We start from the raw sequence: 14,227 nt of genomic DNA, 5'->3' as shown, positions 1-14,227 counted from the left end.
CCCTAGAGGGGTTCAGCTGGGCTTTTCTGGAGACATCAGCCTGCCCCCTTGACAGCCTCTCATTACCCCCCATCTGCTGTAATTAACCCCCATGGTGCCTGGACCCCCTGGGTTGGGAGGTGAGGGTGGGGGCTCCTCAGACTCCACCAGCACATAGTTGGGGTGAGACTGCAGAGACAGCAGACTGTCTGGGGAGCTCTGGCTCAGATTTTGAAGGGTGCTTGTCCTCCTCTCTCACAGTGTGTGGGCGGTGGTGGTGGTGTGGGGTGCTGCAGATGCCCAGTGGGCAACTGAGGCATGACAGGTAGAAGCTGAGGTGCTTAGAATGGTTCCCTTTATTAACAGCCAGAAGGAAAGTCAGGATCACTGAAGGAAGTCACCAAGGGGCCATAGGACTGAGGGGCTTGGGGCCTTGAGAGATGGGGGCACTCCACCACTCACTTCCGGGACCGGGGCGGGGAGGGGAGGGGAGGCACAGCTGGCCCAAGGGTGGGAGGCACTGGTCACTTGAGTCACAAGGGTCAGGACAGGCACCTGGGAGGTGGTGATATAGTCATAAACACTCCTATGCACCACACTAAGCGAAGCGGGGCTTCACTAGGCCCCACATTGCACCCCCTTATTTCCCCCCTCCCCCTTGGGCCCCCAGGACTCACTGAGAGGCTGAGGGAGTGTCGGTCTGGTGGGTGGCAGTCACGGGCTAGGGCTGGGGGTCGTGGCGGGCGTGCAGGGCCTGGGAGCTCCGGGGCTGATGCCCTGGCTGGCGTAGTATTCCACCACCTGCCGGGGCACCTCGGCCAGGACGCACTTAGCGAGCGCTGAGGGTGGGGTCTGGGGGTTGGGGCGGAGACGTGGTTAGGCGCCCGAGAGCGGGGGAGTCGGGGGCGGGGTCAGGTGAAGGAGGGGCGGGGCTTCGGGGTGGCCAGGACTTCAGGACTTCAACTCCATGGGAGAGACAGATCAGATATGGGGGCATGAGCTCCCCCTCGGCCGGGAGGGGGCGCCGGGCACTCACATCCTTGAAGTCCCGGAAGGGCACGAACTGGACGATGTCGCGGGCCGCAGGCACCCCTCGGGGACAGCGCAAAGTACCGTCATCGCCGTCCAGCAGCCGCATGTCGGAAAAGTCGGCATTGCCCACGCCCACGATGATGATGGACATGGGCAGGCGCGAGGCGCGCACGATGGCGGCGCGGGTCTCCGCCATGTCGCTCACCACGCCGTCGGTGAGCACCAGCAGCACCGAGTACTTCTGAGGGCAGGGGGGAGGAGGGTCAGCGCTGTGTGCAAGGGAGCTGGCACCCGCCCCAAGCCCAGGCCCCGGCCCTGGAGCCAGCGGAGAACACCTGGGCCGGTGCCCGGTTGCGGGCTCAGGCTCCTCACCGTGGCTTGGCCGGTGCTCTGCTCCCGCTGGGCGGGCCCAGCCACGCGGTTGATGATGGGGGCCACGTTGGTGGGACCGTAGAGCTGGATCTGGGGCAGGCAGCGACGGTAGGAGGCAATGACCCCGGAGATCTCTGTGGGCAGAGAGAAGAGGAGGTGAGGCTGACAGAGATCAGCAGGGAGCACTTGCTGACTTGCTGACACATTCCTTAAAGCAAGAAGGTGCTTCCCTGTCTCAGGCTTGCCCTCCCTCCGAGTTCCTCACTGAACAGTTCGGGTGGGCAGATGTGGAGCTGGAAGTCTTTCCAGATGAAGAGAGGCCTTGGATGGGTGGAAGGGGCAGGGAGCTGGGCCCACCGGAATGGAGTCTGTTCTCCTGTATGAGGTATGCAGATGTGTGCAGCAAGTGTGTATGGAGTGGGGGTGGGAGGAGGTGGGACTGGTGGAAACCTCCTCTCTTACCTTCACATTCAGGATTTTCCGGATCAAAATTGATAGCAAAGTCATGGGACACCTGTGAAGGTGAGGAGAAGGCAGTGAGGGGATGTCTTTCCTTCTTCTCTGACTCTCCCACCATCTCCTCCTTCCCCCTGGCACCCAGCCTACCTCGAAGTTGGGGGGGATTCGAGCCCCAAAGCCAAATGCTGGGAACCTCTTGTCACTGAGGAGAAGAAAAGGCTATGGGGGCCCATTGGGTAAAGGCCTCCCTACCAGGCTGCCAGCCGCCTCCCCCTACCTATCGTAGTCCTGGCAGATGCCCCCCACCGCACGCAGGGCCTGCAGGTAGTGGTTGGGCTGGCGGGGGCTGAGGCAGTGTAGGGACTGGCTGCTCCTTGGGTCACCATTGGAGGCGGTGAAGTCGATGGCCACCTGGCGGGGGTAGGGAGAGAAAGCGTCAGGCCCCAGCCATGAGAGCCAACAGAGAGGCTGGGCCAGAGCTGGCATCTGTAGGGGGGGCTAAAATGAGTCTGGGGGAGCCACAGGGAGTCTCATTATGGCATGGGGTGTGGGGTGCAGGCTGGCATTACCAAAGTTCATGAGAACTCCAAGGATTCTGGTCTCTGTCTGTTTCACTATGGGCTTAGGCCCTCTCTCTTTCCTATGCCCCATCCCCTTGGGCCTTTACCGTGAAGCTGATCTGGCAGCCACCCATGATGTAATCCAGGAAGGTATGTACTTTCTCCACCTGGTGGGAGGAGGTGAGGTGAGGTGGGGGAAGGTCCTTCGAGGAGGGAGCTGGGTGGGGCTTCTGTGGGGAAGGTGGAGGAACCAGGGGTTTTGAGGGTGAAGTTGGGGGTGGGATAGTACAAGAGTTCCCAGAAGCAGAGAAGCTGATTTTTGAGACCAGGAAGGGCTGAATTGAGGTTGTGGTCAGGGCAAGAACTGGCGCAGGGCTTGAGGCAGGAACTGGGTTTTACCGTGCACTGGGTCAGCACCACGGTCCCTGAACTCTTGTAATTCTTCTTCTTGTCCCGGTACTTGGGGTTGATACAGTCCCACTGCATCTAGACCCCAACCCCACCCCACAAGTTCATGGTCACAGTTCCATCAGGTGATCCCTTTTACCCCCTTCCAGCAGAGTCTCCCAAGGCAAGACTCTCCAAGTCCTTAGACTCAACCAGAGTAGTCTCTTCAGCATCACCCTCATTCATTCATTCATTCATTCAGCACTCTTCTGGGGATCTGGGTGGGATTTTGGGGGGCTGGGCTGGGGTGGGGTCTCTGTGGCACCTCCTGCTCTGAGTTTGCTGTCCCTTCCTGCATCTCCTGGAAGGAGCTGGTGAACTCGCCGATGAAGTCATGCTTCCCACTCGAGTCATAGTCATATACCAGGAACTGAGAAGGCAAGGAGGGATGGGGTCAGGGTCAGGGGATGCTTTGCAGGGCTTTGCAGGGCTTTCCCGGGATGAGGGGCTGGGGAGGTGGAGAGACCCAGGGAGGGTGGGGGCCTAACAGTGTCTAGGTCCAAACAGACTTCCCCAACCTGCCCAGAGAGGCCACCTGAACTTCCTTCTTTGGCTCAGTCTGGCAGGGAATTTGGCCTCTGATAAAAGGCACGTGTGTGGGGAGCTTAACATTGAGCTGTGTGGCCTGTTATTTACCCTACCGGCGGAAAGGCTCATCGCATGGTTTAATGGGGGAGAGGGAGGAGGGTCTCGGAGAGCGGGCTGGATGCTCCAAGTAGGCTGCCCTTGCTTGGTTGGCGGCTTCACCTTGAGAGGCCGGCGGACGTCACAGCTGCACAGAGAGTGCAGGGACAGGCGGAACGGCTCCCAGCTGGGGTTCAGGTTATTCTTCACCACCTTGGAGAGACACCAGGGGACTGGTCACCTCTCGTCTAGGTTTCCCTACCCTGTTCTCCCTCCCTCCCTCCCTCCCTCCAACCCCATAGCCCCAGGCACCAACCTCGGTCCTCCAGACCAGCTGGTCGTTCTGGTCCCCATTGGTCTTATAGATCTCCATGAAGGGGTCAGACTTGCTGAACAGATCCTGAGGATCCGGGGGAAAGGGCCTATGAGTCTGGTGAGGTCTGCAGGGAGGGTTGGGGAAGGGGCTGATGCTGAGCAGGGGGCAGGGTTGAGACCCTGGGGACAGTCTTGAGTGGGAGGTCTTAGCCTCTCTAGGAGAGGAGGCAGGGGCCTGGACTCCAGAGTTCCCACCTTATTATCCAGTTTGTGGGCTCTGAAGGTGAGTTGCACATAGTCGTTGGTGCCAGATACCTCCTCGGCCACGATCTGCAAGGGGGGCACAAGTAGCAGGACACTAGCCCCAACTCCCCACCCACCCCCACCGCCACCCCTCTTCCTTTGGGTGGGGGTGGGCCCTGAGCATGATGTCACTGTGGATGTCCATGCAGTGGCATTGAATTCCTGGCCATGGGTGAGTATGGGTGACTGCCTACCGTGATGGTGGACTTGCCCGCAGTCTTCCCATTCTTCAGCAGGAGTGGCTTAATGACCTTGGTTTGTGACACAATCTGGGGAAGGAGGTGGAGGGATGCTGAGTTGTAACATCCCCACCAGCCCTGGCCAGGTAGGAGGGGCAGAGTAATAAGTGCCTTTTGAATGCCCATGGGGGTTAAACTTGAGCTAGGGCTGGACTTAATTTCCACAGCCACCTGCAGAGGTGGGCACTGTGACCCCCTCAGAGAGGTTACGTATCTTGTCCAAGGCAGCACAGCCAGCGAATGGTGGGGGTGGGATCCAAGCCAGGTTTGAACTAGCTCCAGAGTCCAAGCTCTCTCTTTTTGGGGCTTCCAGAGGCTGAAGCTATGGGGGGTGGGGTGGGATGGGATGGGATGGGGTGGGGCTGGAATGCAAACCTGGCCCAAGGTGCACTCCGTAGAGCCAAGGAAGGTGTCATTGCGGGGGCTGGTGGCTCCATCCTCAGCGTCAAATACGTGGAACTGCAGGGGCTGCTTCTCCTCAAAAAAGTACTCCAGGGCCAGCACTCGGGAAAAGACAGGGCTGGAGCAGGAGCGCAGCACCTCGGTGCGTTCCACCTGCAGCGGGCGGGGCAAGGGCCCTCTGGGAACGGGGCTACTTTTGCCCTGGCCTGGACCGGCCCCTCCATAACAGCTCTCCCTGGGCCCCACGTCCAGCAGGGTCTAGCTCTTCCCTCTCTAGGCTGGACCCCAGCCTTGGGGCACTCTTGGCCCACTGGACCATGAGCGCTCGGGCTATCCTAAGACCTTTGGGAGCCATCCCACTGCCTCTGGGGCTATCTCAGAACCATCTGCAACTCTGCGGGCTTTGGAAGCTATACAAAGGTTTGTGTTTGTAATGATGGCACAACTGTCTCCAAGGTATTCCCACAATCCTATGAGACCTTCAGTGCCCCCGCCAAGCCTCCCCCCTTCTCAGGCCAGGAGGTTAGTTGAGGAAAGATCCAAGCCCCCTCTCACCTCCACCCACTGCTCATCCGAGTAGAGCTTGAGCAGCACGCAGGGGTGGGGCTTGGTGAGTGTGTCTCGGTCCAAGAGGCCATGGCAGGACACCCGCAGCTCCACCCGCGAGGCCCCCAGCGTCATGGCTGGGGGCTCAGGCACCCATCCCATCTCAGGGTCCGACATGTCACTGTGGGGTCAGAGCAGATGAGCCTGGACACCAGAGAGGGGACACCTGCCAGGTGAAGGGTCTATCCTCACCTGCAGTGGAGGACTCCAGAGACCTAGATGGCACAAACGTCCTCTGGGAGCCCTCCTTCCCGAGGCCCTGCCATCTCACGGACCTCTTGTTTCCCCTGACCTCTGCTTGGCTTCCTGGGGATTCTGAGCTGGGAGGGTAGAGGACCCAGGCTTCCAACTCCTGTACGGGACTCCTGTACGTCTGTTACCCCTTGTGGATGGGGCTAAGAGGGCCAGAGTGTTGGGAGGGGGTGGGTTCCCGGCAGTCTTGGCTCCCAGGGCCATCAATTGATCCATGCTTTCTGCTGCCTCAGTACCTTCTGCTGATTTCCTGGCTGATGTTTGAGCCAGTGCTGCGCTCAGTCTTGGCACGAGGGAGCTCAACTGGGGCAAAGGGGTGGGGAAAGGGGGTGGAGAGGCCCCTGGAGTTCTGATGAGGACTGGTCTCAGGAAGGGAGTCCATGGTGGGCAGGAGGAGACAGGCTGAAAGGGACCCTGCTAGGCTGCCCCCCACCCCTCACCTCCTGGCTGGCGGATGGAAAGGTAGGGGTGTGGGCTTGGATGGTTAGAGGCACAGCCCTATCCCTGCCGAAAGCCCTCCGGGTTCCTGGCAGGGGCTCTCACTATGACAAGCTTCTCATCCCTCCCCACCTCCCCTGTTCTCACACTTCTTGGCAGCGCTGGCACTGTCTCTTAGCGACAGGATTTTGGGGTTGCTGCGCCCCCCTCCATGCTGCTTGTGGGATGCACGCTCATCACCCTCCCCCAGCTGTGGTACCAAGCCTCAGGCAGCAGCAGGCAGGGGCACGCCGGCCCGGGTTCATGGCTGGTCAGTCCATCTCTGTGTCTGTCCACGTCTCAGGGTGAGGTTGTCTGGTCCCATGTCGTGCTTCCTTGAGCGAGTGTGCTTTATGGTGTCTGAGTGCCCCCACCCGTGTGTCTGACCCCAGTCGTGCATCTGTCTCTAGAAGGGGGTGACAGTTCCCGTACCTCCCTCGGAACTGGGACCCTTCCCTGGCTGGGTGCTCACCTCCTGACAGTCTGTGCCTTTCTGGATATGTGAGGGAGGGGCGGGGCTGGGGCAGGGTGGGGGGTGTCTGCCTTCCAGCCACAAGTCTCAAAGTGACCGCCCGGCTCCTGAGGTAGGCAGGGTTATGTGGTGGTGAGGGGATCAGGCAGGGCAAAAGGGGGACAGGGCTGGGGACCTCTTTGGGGCCGGGGGTGCTATTGTTATGGAGAGCGGGCTGGCCAGGGCTGGGCTGGGGGTGAAGGATGGGCTCACCTGGACTCTCAGGCGGGGGCTCCTCTCTCCAGCTCTCTTGGTCCTGGCCCTGATTCCCTTGCTGCTCCAGCCGCTGGCGCCGGCTCCGCTCCGGCTCTGCTGCTATTTATGGGGCCTGGATGGGGAGGGGTGGGGGGGCTGCAGCACTAGCTCCCCCCGCACAGACCGGGCGGGGAGGGAGAAGGGAGAAGAGGGGAGGGGAGGGGCAGGGCTATGGCCTGGGAGGGAGCCACAGAGCCGGGGGAGGAGGGCGGGCTGGGGGTGGCTCAGAGGCAGGACCCCCACAGACACAGTGACACACATCCTCCCCTTGACACCACACCCACACCCAGAATCCCAGAGACACACACATTGTGGTGGTGTGCGCACACACATTCACACAGAGGAATGGTGGAGACACATGCACCCATGACTCACAGACTCACACATATCTCGACACGCACAGGCGCTGGTACATAAACTCCCTGTGACACCATGACAGTTACAGCCGCACGGACCCACGTAGGGAAACACACACAGGCTCGCAATACGTTCAATGTTACACTTACTAAGGATAGTTCAGAGTCACATATAAAGGAACGCTGGGCTATACTTGTCACACACGCACACACACTCACTCGCACACCACCCAGAATACACAGAGTATATATCTTCACGTACTCCTTAGAAAACTTATGTGTTGTGCTGAACCTCATAGCTTTGAGAATGATGTCCAGTTCCCTAGCCACCCTTTTGTAGGAAGATACAAGGAAATGGGCAGCATTGCTTAAGGACATTCAGTCTCACATTCTGAACACAGGGGCTGCACAGAGGGGTGATGGGCTGAATGACTGACCCCCAGGGCATCTTGCTGGTGCCTGCAATGTATACCCACCCCCAAAATTCTGCCCATATGGGCACATCCTTGCGGGAGGGGCCCTATCACGCACAGATCGTAAGGAAACAAGACATTATTCATTCCTGAGTGAGACCAGGGGAAGTGAACAATTGCCTAGCGAGCTGCAAACCACACATGAAGACATTTGGGCACATGGTTATCTGGGACGAGAGGGCAAGAGCTTTCGCCCTCCAGCCTCTTAGCTGCTCATGTGCTAAGGTGGCAGTCACTTGTTGAACTTCTCCTAGGTTCTAGGCACTGGGCCAGGTCCTGAGGTACAAAGGTGATTAAGACGCAGCCTTGCCCCTAGGAGAGATAGACTTGTCTACAGAATAGGCACACAGACCAGTGATAAACCAATACATGAAGGCAATTAAATGTGACAGGTGCAAAGTTATGGGCCTGTTCACAATGGGGGGTGGGGGGTGCACAATGATGGAGGGTTCAGGTTGAATGAGTCAGGGAGGGCATCCAAGGACTTCACAGAGGGGGAGCCTCTAGATGGGAATCTTGAATTCCAAGGTAGAATTTGCTGGTACACCAGAGGGAAATAATTTAATTGTTGATCTCACTCCATGGGCACTTCTGCTCACCTATAGGCCGGTTTGTTGTTGAGATTTCTGACTATTGATGGTGCTCCCAGAATGACATACCATTTAATTCCACAATTAGTGAGAATATGTGCACACACACAGAGCACACTGCTCCCCAGTGTCCTCCCCGTACCTTCCAACCCCACCATGTCCCCAAAGTGGAGAACGTTCCGGGTACACACACACAGACACACACACACACACACACACACACACACACACACACACGCACACACCCCTATCATTTCAGCCCCTTCTGTGGCCAGCTCAGCCCTGACCCTGCACAGAATGCCCACACTGGCTTGGGGACTCCTCAGTCCTCTTCCCTCCTGGCAGTTCTTTGGGGCTCTGTGAAAGCCCCTTCCCCTCTGCTCCTCGCAGAGTCCCCGCTCCACCCCCATGGGGTGTTCCTCTCTTTTTCCCAACTGTGGCCAAGTTCTGGGGACTTGTGGGAAGGGGAGCAGATGGTGGGGTGTGGGGTAGTAGATGGGGAAGTCAGCAGAGACTTGAGACAAGTAGTGATTTCGTTTTTTTTAATTCTGTACAAGTGAGGAGAGAGCCCCCTGGGGATAGAGGGACAGAGACCCGCCCTCCCGGGGGGGGGGGAGAAAAGCCCCCAGCCCGAAGCTCTCATCAGAGTGAGGCAGCGAGCACCCCTCCTCCAGGTGGCTCGCTCCTCTCCTGTCCCCCACCTCCCACACACCCCCATGCCTCGCCCTGCCTGGTGGGGACTGGGGGCTGGCAGAGGGGCCTGGGGGTGCGAGGGTGGGCGGGGGTCTGAGACCCTGTGAGGCACATGTCGAGAGGAGGGCTGGGAAGGATGTTGCTGTCAGTCTGTTCCTGGCTCACTGGTTCCTGCTGGGGACAAACCCGGTGGGTGCTGTTTCCTGGGCAAGGGAGCCAGCTTGCACGGGGGGTGGGGTGGGGGTGGGGGCAGGTTGGACAGACGGATGGACGGCTGGGAAAGGGCCCCATCCTCCTCCCTCCCCAGTGGCACCTGTGGGGTCCGGGGGCCGTCTCCGATCAGGCTCCAGCTTATCGCAGGACTGTGCTCGCCGCGTCCTCTTGGGCTTCAGCGGGGCGGTCCGGCGGCCTGGGTCAGGGGCACCTGAAGTGACAGTCAAGGCAAGCCTGACACATGAGTGGGGCTCGCAGACTGGGACGCTCTTCCAGGCCATGACGCTCGGCTGTTGTTCATTCCACGCCCCGGCAGGGGAGCCGATGTGGGCAGCAAGGTCCCGGAGTCGCCCCCGCCCCCCACCCAGCCAGGCTGGCAGACCTTGGGCCTCGAGCTCCTCTTGATCTTGCTGTGAGCCCAGCCTTAGCCGGGGTTTGTTCATTCCTGGGGCTGCACCCCCAGCCTCAGCCTCCTCCCTGACCCCTGGCTCCTGGGGGTGCCGGCGGCTCCTGGGCACAGCCACTGGCTTGGGGGGCCGCGGAGCTAAAGGGGGGTCCTGCTGCTGATAGAGGAAGGAAGATGCTGGGTCAGTTTCTTTGCCTCATGATGGTGCTTCCCTTGCCCCCTTCCCCAGCCCTCACCTTGGCATTCCTAGCCGGAACTGTCCTCTCTGGAAATAGGGGCCCCTCCTTCTCCTCTTCCCCGTCTTGGGAAGATGGGCTGGGGCTCTGGCAGCTGTGGTTGGGGGCACTCTCCTCAGCTGGGGGGTGGGAAGAAAGGAGAAAGCTGCAGGAAAAGGCATTCTTGCGTTGCCCTCGCCCTGCTGCCTCTCCCCATGAAGCTCTGCAGGCCAGGACTTTACCCTACCCCCCATGCCCACGTGCTCCTACACCTTTGCCCTCAACACCCCCTTCTGCTCCCACATTTCCTTAACCCTGGGTCCCAATGATCGTTCTGAGCCCATCACCTCCAGAGGGGCAGAGCCAGGGCCCAGGGCCTGCTGGGTCCTGGGGCATAGCTGCCCATCCAGGCTGCAGTGCTTGGGGCTCTGCCAAGGCTGCAGCCTGGCATTCCCAGAACTCTGTCTGCCAGTCTGATTTAGATGGGGAGATCCTCAAGGAGAGGTGCCTGTGCACCCCCACCCACCCACTCCCAGCCCCCATGGCTTTATGCAGCATGGACCTGAGTGTGGGACGATCTGGAGGGTGTCTGTGAGGGGTGTGCAAGAGAGAGCCCTGGAGGGTGCTGGCAGCAGGTGTGTGTGCCGTGGAGGATCTGACTCTTGTGGTCTCCAAAATGAGGCATGGACCCCCACTTTGGGTGTTTTAACTGCTTTGTATGTGGGATGGGAAAATCAGCAAAGAGGCTCTGAGAACTGGGTTGGTCTCAGAGGACAGGGCAGGTGAGTGGGCATTGCCAAGCCTCTCAGTCCAGCCTGGGCTCTGCACCAAGAGGGAGGGTGGGGCAGGGGCAGGAGGGTGCAATGGGGAGCGTGAGGCCCTGTGCTCATCTCTTAGCTCTTTCTACTCCTCCTGCCCCAGCCTGGATGGGTGGGTGGGGGGGTGGGTGAGTGGGGAAGGAGGGTGTCCACATCCACAGGGAGATTTTGCCCATGTCCATATTGTTGGAGGGCCATAGTTCAGGTCTGTGTGAACTTGATGCTGAACTGACCAGCTTTTCTTTAGTGTCTACCTAAGTGAAAGGTGCTCTGAACCCAGCGGAGGAAGGCAGGTACCAGGCCTGTATTAACACCCCCCTCCCCTTTATTTCTCCAGAGTCACAAAGCCAGAAGTTAAATGACTGGTCAGTAGACGGGTGGCTGAGCCAGGACTAATGCCCAGGGCATCTGAGTGCTACACCAGTGCTCTTGTGCCCACGTGCCCTTTTTTCTGGCACCTTTCGAGTGACCTGTAGGTGGGTGAGTTATTTTTGGAGGACACTGGAATGTTTGAGGTGGGCCTGGCCTAGCAAGAACTTGCTAGCAGCATGGTGTGGCCACCTTGTCTCCAGCTGAGGTGCAGAGAGTGGCCTTCTTTATAGAGGGCACCACTCTGCTGACGGTGACCAGAGGCCACCTGCTTAGAGAATTCGATGGAGCCAACCATAAGGAATGGTTCCATCTGCCAACCTGGGCAAGGGGAGGGGAGGGGGGCACTTTTGTTCTGTAGAACCTTTCTTTGGTTTGGGTTGTTTAGTCTTTTTTTGGCCATAGCTTCGTAAATGTCCTTAAACATTTTCAAGTGTTGACTTCCCACTGCCCCACCTTGGTTGTAAAGTCCCCAACACAGGGACGTGGCTTCCTGTTTCTTTGGACACACTTTGGGCCTTCCGTGCCGCTACCTGAGAGGAGGCTTTTAGTACCTATATGCCAGGTGGCCTCTGCCCGGCGCATGGCGCTGAAGTTTGGCTTGGTACTTTGGGGTGGTGGTGGTGGCTTCCAGGCTCCAGGCCCTGTAGTAGGGGATGAGACAGGGGACAGGCAAGTTAAGAGGGATTGGGTCATCAGGAGAGGGGTCAAAGAAGGGAGTGAGGGCAACCACTCTCACCTGCATCATCCGAAGAGCGCCGTTTCGGCCAAGCCTGGGTGCTGCCCTCCGGGTCTGAGCCTGTTCCCTGAAAGGAGAGCTGAGTCAGGTCATAAGAAAAGTCCCCTCCATGGGCACAGAACCCCACCTCTGACTTCTGCTCTAGCATATCATGTCCTCAGTCCTTAGACACTCACATCACGTTTCCCAGAAAGTGGCTCTCAAACCACCCTATTGGCATAAGAAATGGTTTGAGGCAATTCACAAATGAACATACTGTTAATAGTTATGTGTTTATTTTACTGTGTCATAGAAAAACTGTAACTGGTACAAAAATCCTGTGGTTTTAAAGATGATAATGCTTAGGTCTAGACTAAGTTAAAAAAAAACAGGTGATTTATTTAAGTAAAGATATTATGTTAATAATAACACAGGTGGTAAGTAGAAAAGGTAAAAATCGGTCATATGGGTGGTAATTAAGTCACCAAAGTTTGGGAGATGTAGTTCTAGAGATTAAGTATTTTTATGACCCCCATTTTGCATCAGGGAAGTAGGAGCTCCAAGAGGTTAAGTGACTCATCCAGGATTACATGGGCAAGTGGGTGGCAGAGGCACAATTGCAGCAACACCTCACACCAAAGCATCTTGCTCTGTCCATGTATTGGGGAAACTGCCATGGACAGGGGAGAGGACCAGGAGGGGGGAAGACAGGAACCACGGGACCCTCAGTTGCCCACCCCAAGCCCCCCTCACCTCTCGTTTCCCGTCAAAGCTCCAACCCTTGGCTCTTCCCAGTCCAGGAAGGGCGACACCATGGACCCGAGTTGGCTGCTGCGTGGTCCCCTGGGCCGGGCCCCCCTCCCCTGGCTCTGACCCGTCTGTGCCCTGGAACAAGGTCTCGTGTTTCACATGCACAGTACCAGATGGAGAGAGAGCTACAAAGGCAGCAGGGAGTGGGCCTGTCCCACTGAGCCCCCAGCCCGGGGAAGCTCTGTCCAGTCCCTGCTGCAGGCCTCATTTGAACACGGCGCTCCCAGCATGCTCTGGGTCACAGGTCTTACACTAGGCTCAAGGAGAGGGGAATTGGACTGGCCAAATTCCTCAGAAACCCGGGCCCTAGAATTCTGGGCTTGGAGTGGGGTGGGGCGTGGGTTATGTATGGGGCAGAAGAGGGGAGGATGCCAGCACCCCCTGACTTACCATCTTCCTGCGGAAGGAAGGTCCCCGGCTCCCCCCAAATCCAGGGAGGAGGCTGCTCTCCTCCTCTGGGCTCCAGCGGGGGGAGGAGTTATTGCCGAGGCTGGGGGTGTCCGGGCTGGGGGGGCTCTCTTGAGTCGGGGGTGGGGGTGGGGGAGGAGGGAGGAGGAGCCCGGTGGTGGGGGAGCCCGGCCCCCTCTCCCCCTTGAAGCTCCGGGGCCGGCGAAAGTGAAACAGGCCTCGGCGCCGCTTCTTCTGGAGCGGAGGCAGTGGCGGCTCTGAGAGGCCTGGATGCACGGTCCTCAGTGTCCGGGGGTAGCTGGGCACAGGCGGGGTGAGTTAGTGACAGATGCTCTGCATCGGCCAGATGCAAAGGTCACTCGGGGTCCACACTGGTGCTGGTGTTAGCCCAGCTTTGGGCCTCGGAGCTGGCCAGCTTTCCCCTCTCATCTAGTGAGTCCTGCTGCTCGGTAACCCTTTCCACTTAGTTCTCGTGGGAGATCCCTTCCTCACCTTCCTGGTCATGTTCTCCGGCAGCCTTTCCCTGAACTGACGCTCCTCCCAGAAACCCCTGCCCCCATCTCCTTTTCTCAGCTTCTCCAAGTGCTCCAAGTGACCCTTCTGGACAGATGCTGGGCGAGTCTGCCTGGGGCAGTGGCAGAGAACACTTCCTCTTGGCCTCTTCCATCCCAGGGTCTGCTCTCACCCCATTTCCTCTGTCCTGGGGAGATTCAGAGGCTGTGGGAGCTAAGGACTGGGTGGGGACATATAAGAATGGGGGAGGGGATGCCCTGGAAAGACTGGCTTTGGGGCACTGTCATGGGAGCAGCCCCCATGAGAGCTGGGAGGATGCAGGGAGCCTTTCCAGAGCCTTGGGGCAAGCCGAAAATGCGAGTGTGTCTAGGTGTCACACCTGGAACTTTCATCCATGACTCTTCGACTGAAGAAGTCCTCCAGCCCCTCGTCCAGGCAGGTGGCCATCCCGTTCTCCTGACGAGACCCAGGTACCAGTACCTGCTGGGAAGAAAGTCCTGTTTGCGATCTCATCTGGATCAGGAGGACCACCTCCTAATCCACTCAGGGCTTTCCCCCTTTGGGCTTGGGCTTTGTCTCTTCTTGGTGCTGTGGAAACTTAGACTTTAGTCTACTTGGGCGTTTCCTTAGCTTGGTGGCTCTTGGCTGCACCCTTCCCCCAAATGAGAACTGCCACCATCTGGCAGATAGCGATTTCCTATCTGCAGTAAGGTCTTGCTCCCATCCAAACTGGATAATCCCTCCTCTGATGGCCTGCCTGGGCCCCTGCCTGCTCCAAGGCTGGTGCCTCTGGCACTGGTGTCCTAGAGCTA

At 58.6% G+C, this 14,227-nt stretch overlaps 2 protein-coding genes and 1 long non-coding RNA gene across 16 annotated transcripts in view; 1 reads left to right on the top strand and 2 right to left on the bottom strand.

Annotated features, from left to right (window-relative positions):
- Window positions 1–317: 317 nt before the first annotated feature.
- On the bottom strand, window positions 318–6,891 carry CPNE6 (copine 6). 4 transcript variants are annotated; one of them, XM_037834600.1, is made up of 18 exons: window positions 6,792–6,820; window positions 6,288–6,402; window positions 5,288–5,459; window positions 4,706–4,885; window positions 4,286–4,360; window positions 4,044–4,118; window positions 3,790–3,873; window positions 3,597–3,686; window positions 3,115–3,219; window positions 2,802–2,888; window positions 2,510–2,569; window positions 2,120–2,253; window positions 1,990–2,044; window positions 1,846–1,897; window positions 1,384–1,517; window positions 1,016–1,252; window positions 657–831; window positions 318–534 (listed from the first exon to the last, which is right to left on the bottom strand). In XM_037834600.1, the coding sequence occupies exons 3-17, from the start codon at window positions 5,453–5,455 to the stop codon at window positions 694–696; spliced, it is 1,674 nt and encodes a 557-aa protein (XP_037690528.1). In that variant the 5' UTR covers window positions 5,456–5,459; window positions 6,288–6,402; window positions 6,792–6,820; the 3' UTR covers window positions 318–534; window positions 657–693. The 4 variants fall into 4 exon arrangements, with proteins under 4 accessions (XP_037690528.1, XP_037690527.1, XP_037690529.1 ...); XM_037834599.1 differs by lacking the exon at window positions 6,288–6,402 and having other exon boundaries at window positions 6,792–6,891; XM_037834601.1 differs by lacking the exon at window positions 6,288–6,402 and having other exon boundaries at window positions 5,288–5,482; window positions 6,792–6,877.
- Window positions 6,281–14,227, top strand: part of LOC119532330 — a 24,091-nt gene continuing 16,144 nt past the window's right edge. Inside the window, exon 1 of the long non-coding RNA XR_005216517.1 lies at window positions 6,281–6,338. This is a non-coding gene — a long non-coding RNA (uncharacterized LOC119532330). The remainder of the gene's footprint in view (window positions 6,339–14,227) is intronic.
- The window catches only part of CARMIL3 (capping protein regulator and myosin 1 linker 3), a 16,855-nt gene continuing 11,481 nt past the window's right edge, over window positions 8,854–14,227 (bottom strand). Inside the window, exons 32-40 of one of the 11 annotated variants that reach the window (XM_037834595.1) lie at window positions 13,795–13,898; window positions 12,885–13,200; window positions 12,438–12,569; window positions 11,706–11,772; window positions 11,521–11,610; window positions 9,801–9,919; window positions 9,541–9,721; window positions 9,259–9,369; window positions 8,854–9,119 (exon numbers count right to left, since the gene is read on the bottom strand). In XM_037834595.1, the coding sequence (XP_037690523.1) occupies window positions 9,091–9,119; window positions 9,259–9,369; window positions 9,541–9,721; window positions 9,801–9,919; window positions 11,521–11,610; window positions 11,706–11,772; window positions 12,438–12,569; window positions 12,885–13,200; window positions 13,795–13,898 (1,149 nt within the window). In that variant the 3' untranslated portion in view covers window positions 8,854–9,090. Of the gene's footprint in view, window positions 9,722–9,800; window positions 9,920–11,520; window positions 11,611–11,705; window positions 11,773–12,437; window positions 12,570–12,884; window positions 13,201–13,794; window positions 13,899–14,227 lie in introns of all 11 variants that reach the window. The other 10 variants (XM_037834597.1, XM_037834596.1, XM_037834598.1 and 7 more) reach the window with 10 other exon arrangements.

Source organism: Choloepus didactylus, chromosome 4 (genome assembly GCF_015220235.1).
Source record: "Choloepus didactylus isolate mChoDid1 chromosome 4, mChoDid1.pri, whole genome shotgun sequence".
Classification (NCBI taxonomy): Eukaryota; Metazoa; Chordata; class Mammalia; order Pilosa; family Megalonychidae; genus Choloepus; species Choloepus didactylus.
The sequence above is the reverse complement of the archived record's forward strand: the minus strand, read 5'-3'. Positions and strand labels throughout refer to the sequence as shown.

Coding starts and splice junctions, on each gene's coding strand:
- CPNE6 (XM_037834599.1), bottom strand. CDS start 5,455: ATGTCGGACCCTGAGATGGGATGGGTGCCTGAGCCCCCAGCCATGACG. Junction 3,687..3,789: donor AGCTGGTCTGGAGGACCGAG/GTTGGTGCCTGG, acceptor TGTCTCTCCAAG/GTGGTGAAGAATAACCTGAA. Junction 2,889..3,114: donor CAGCAAACTCAGAGCAGGAG/GTGCCACAGAGA, acceptor GTTGGGGTCTAG/ATGCAGTGGGACTGTATCAA.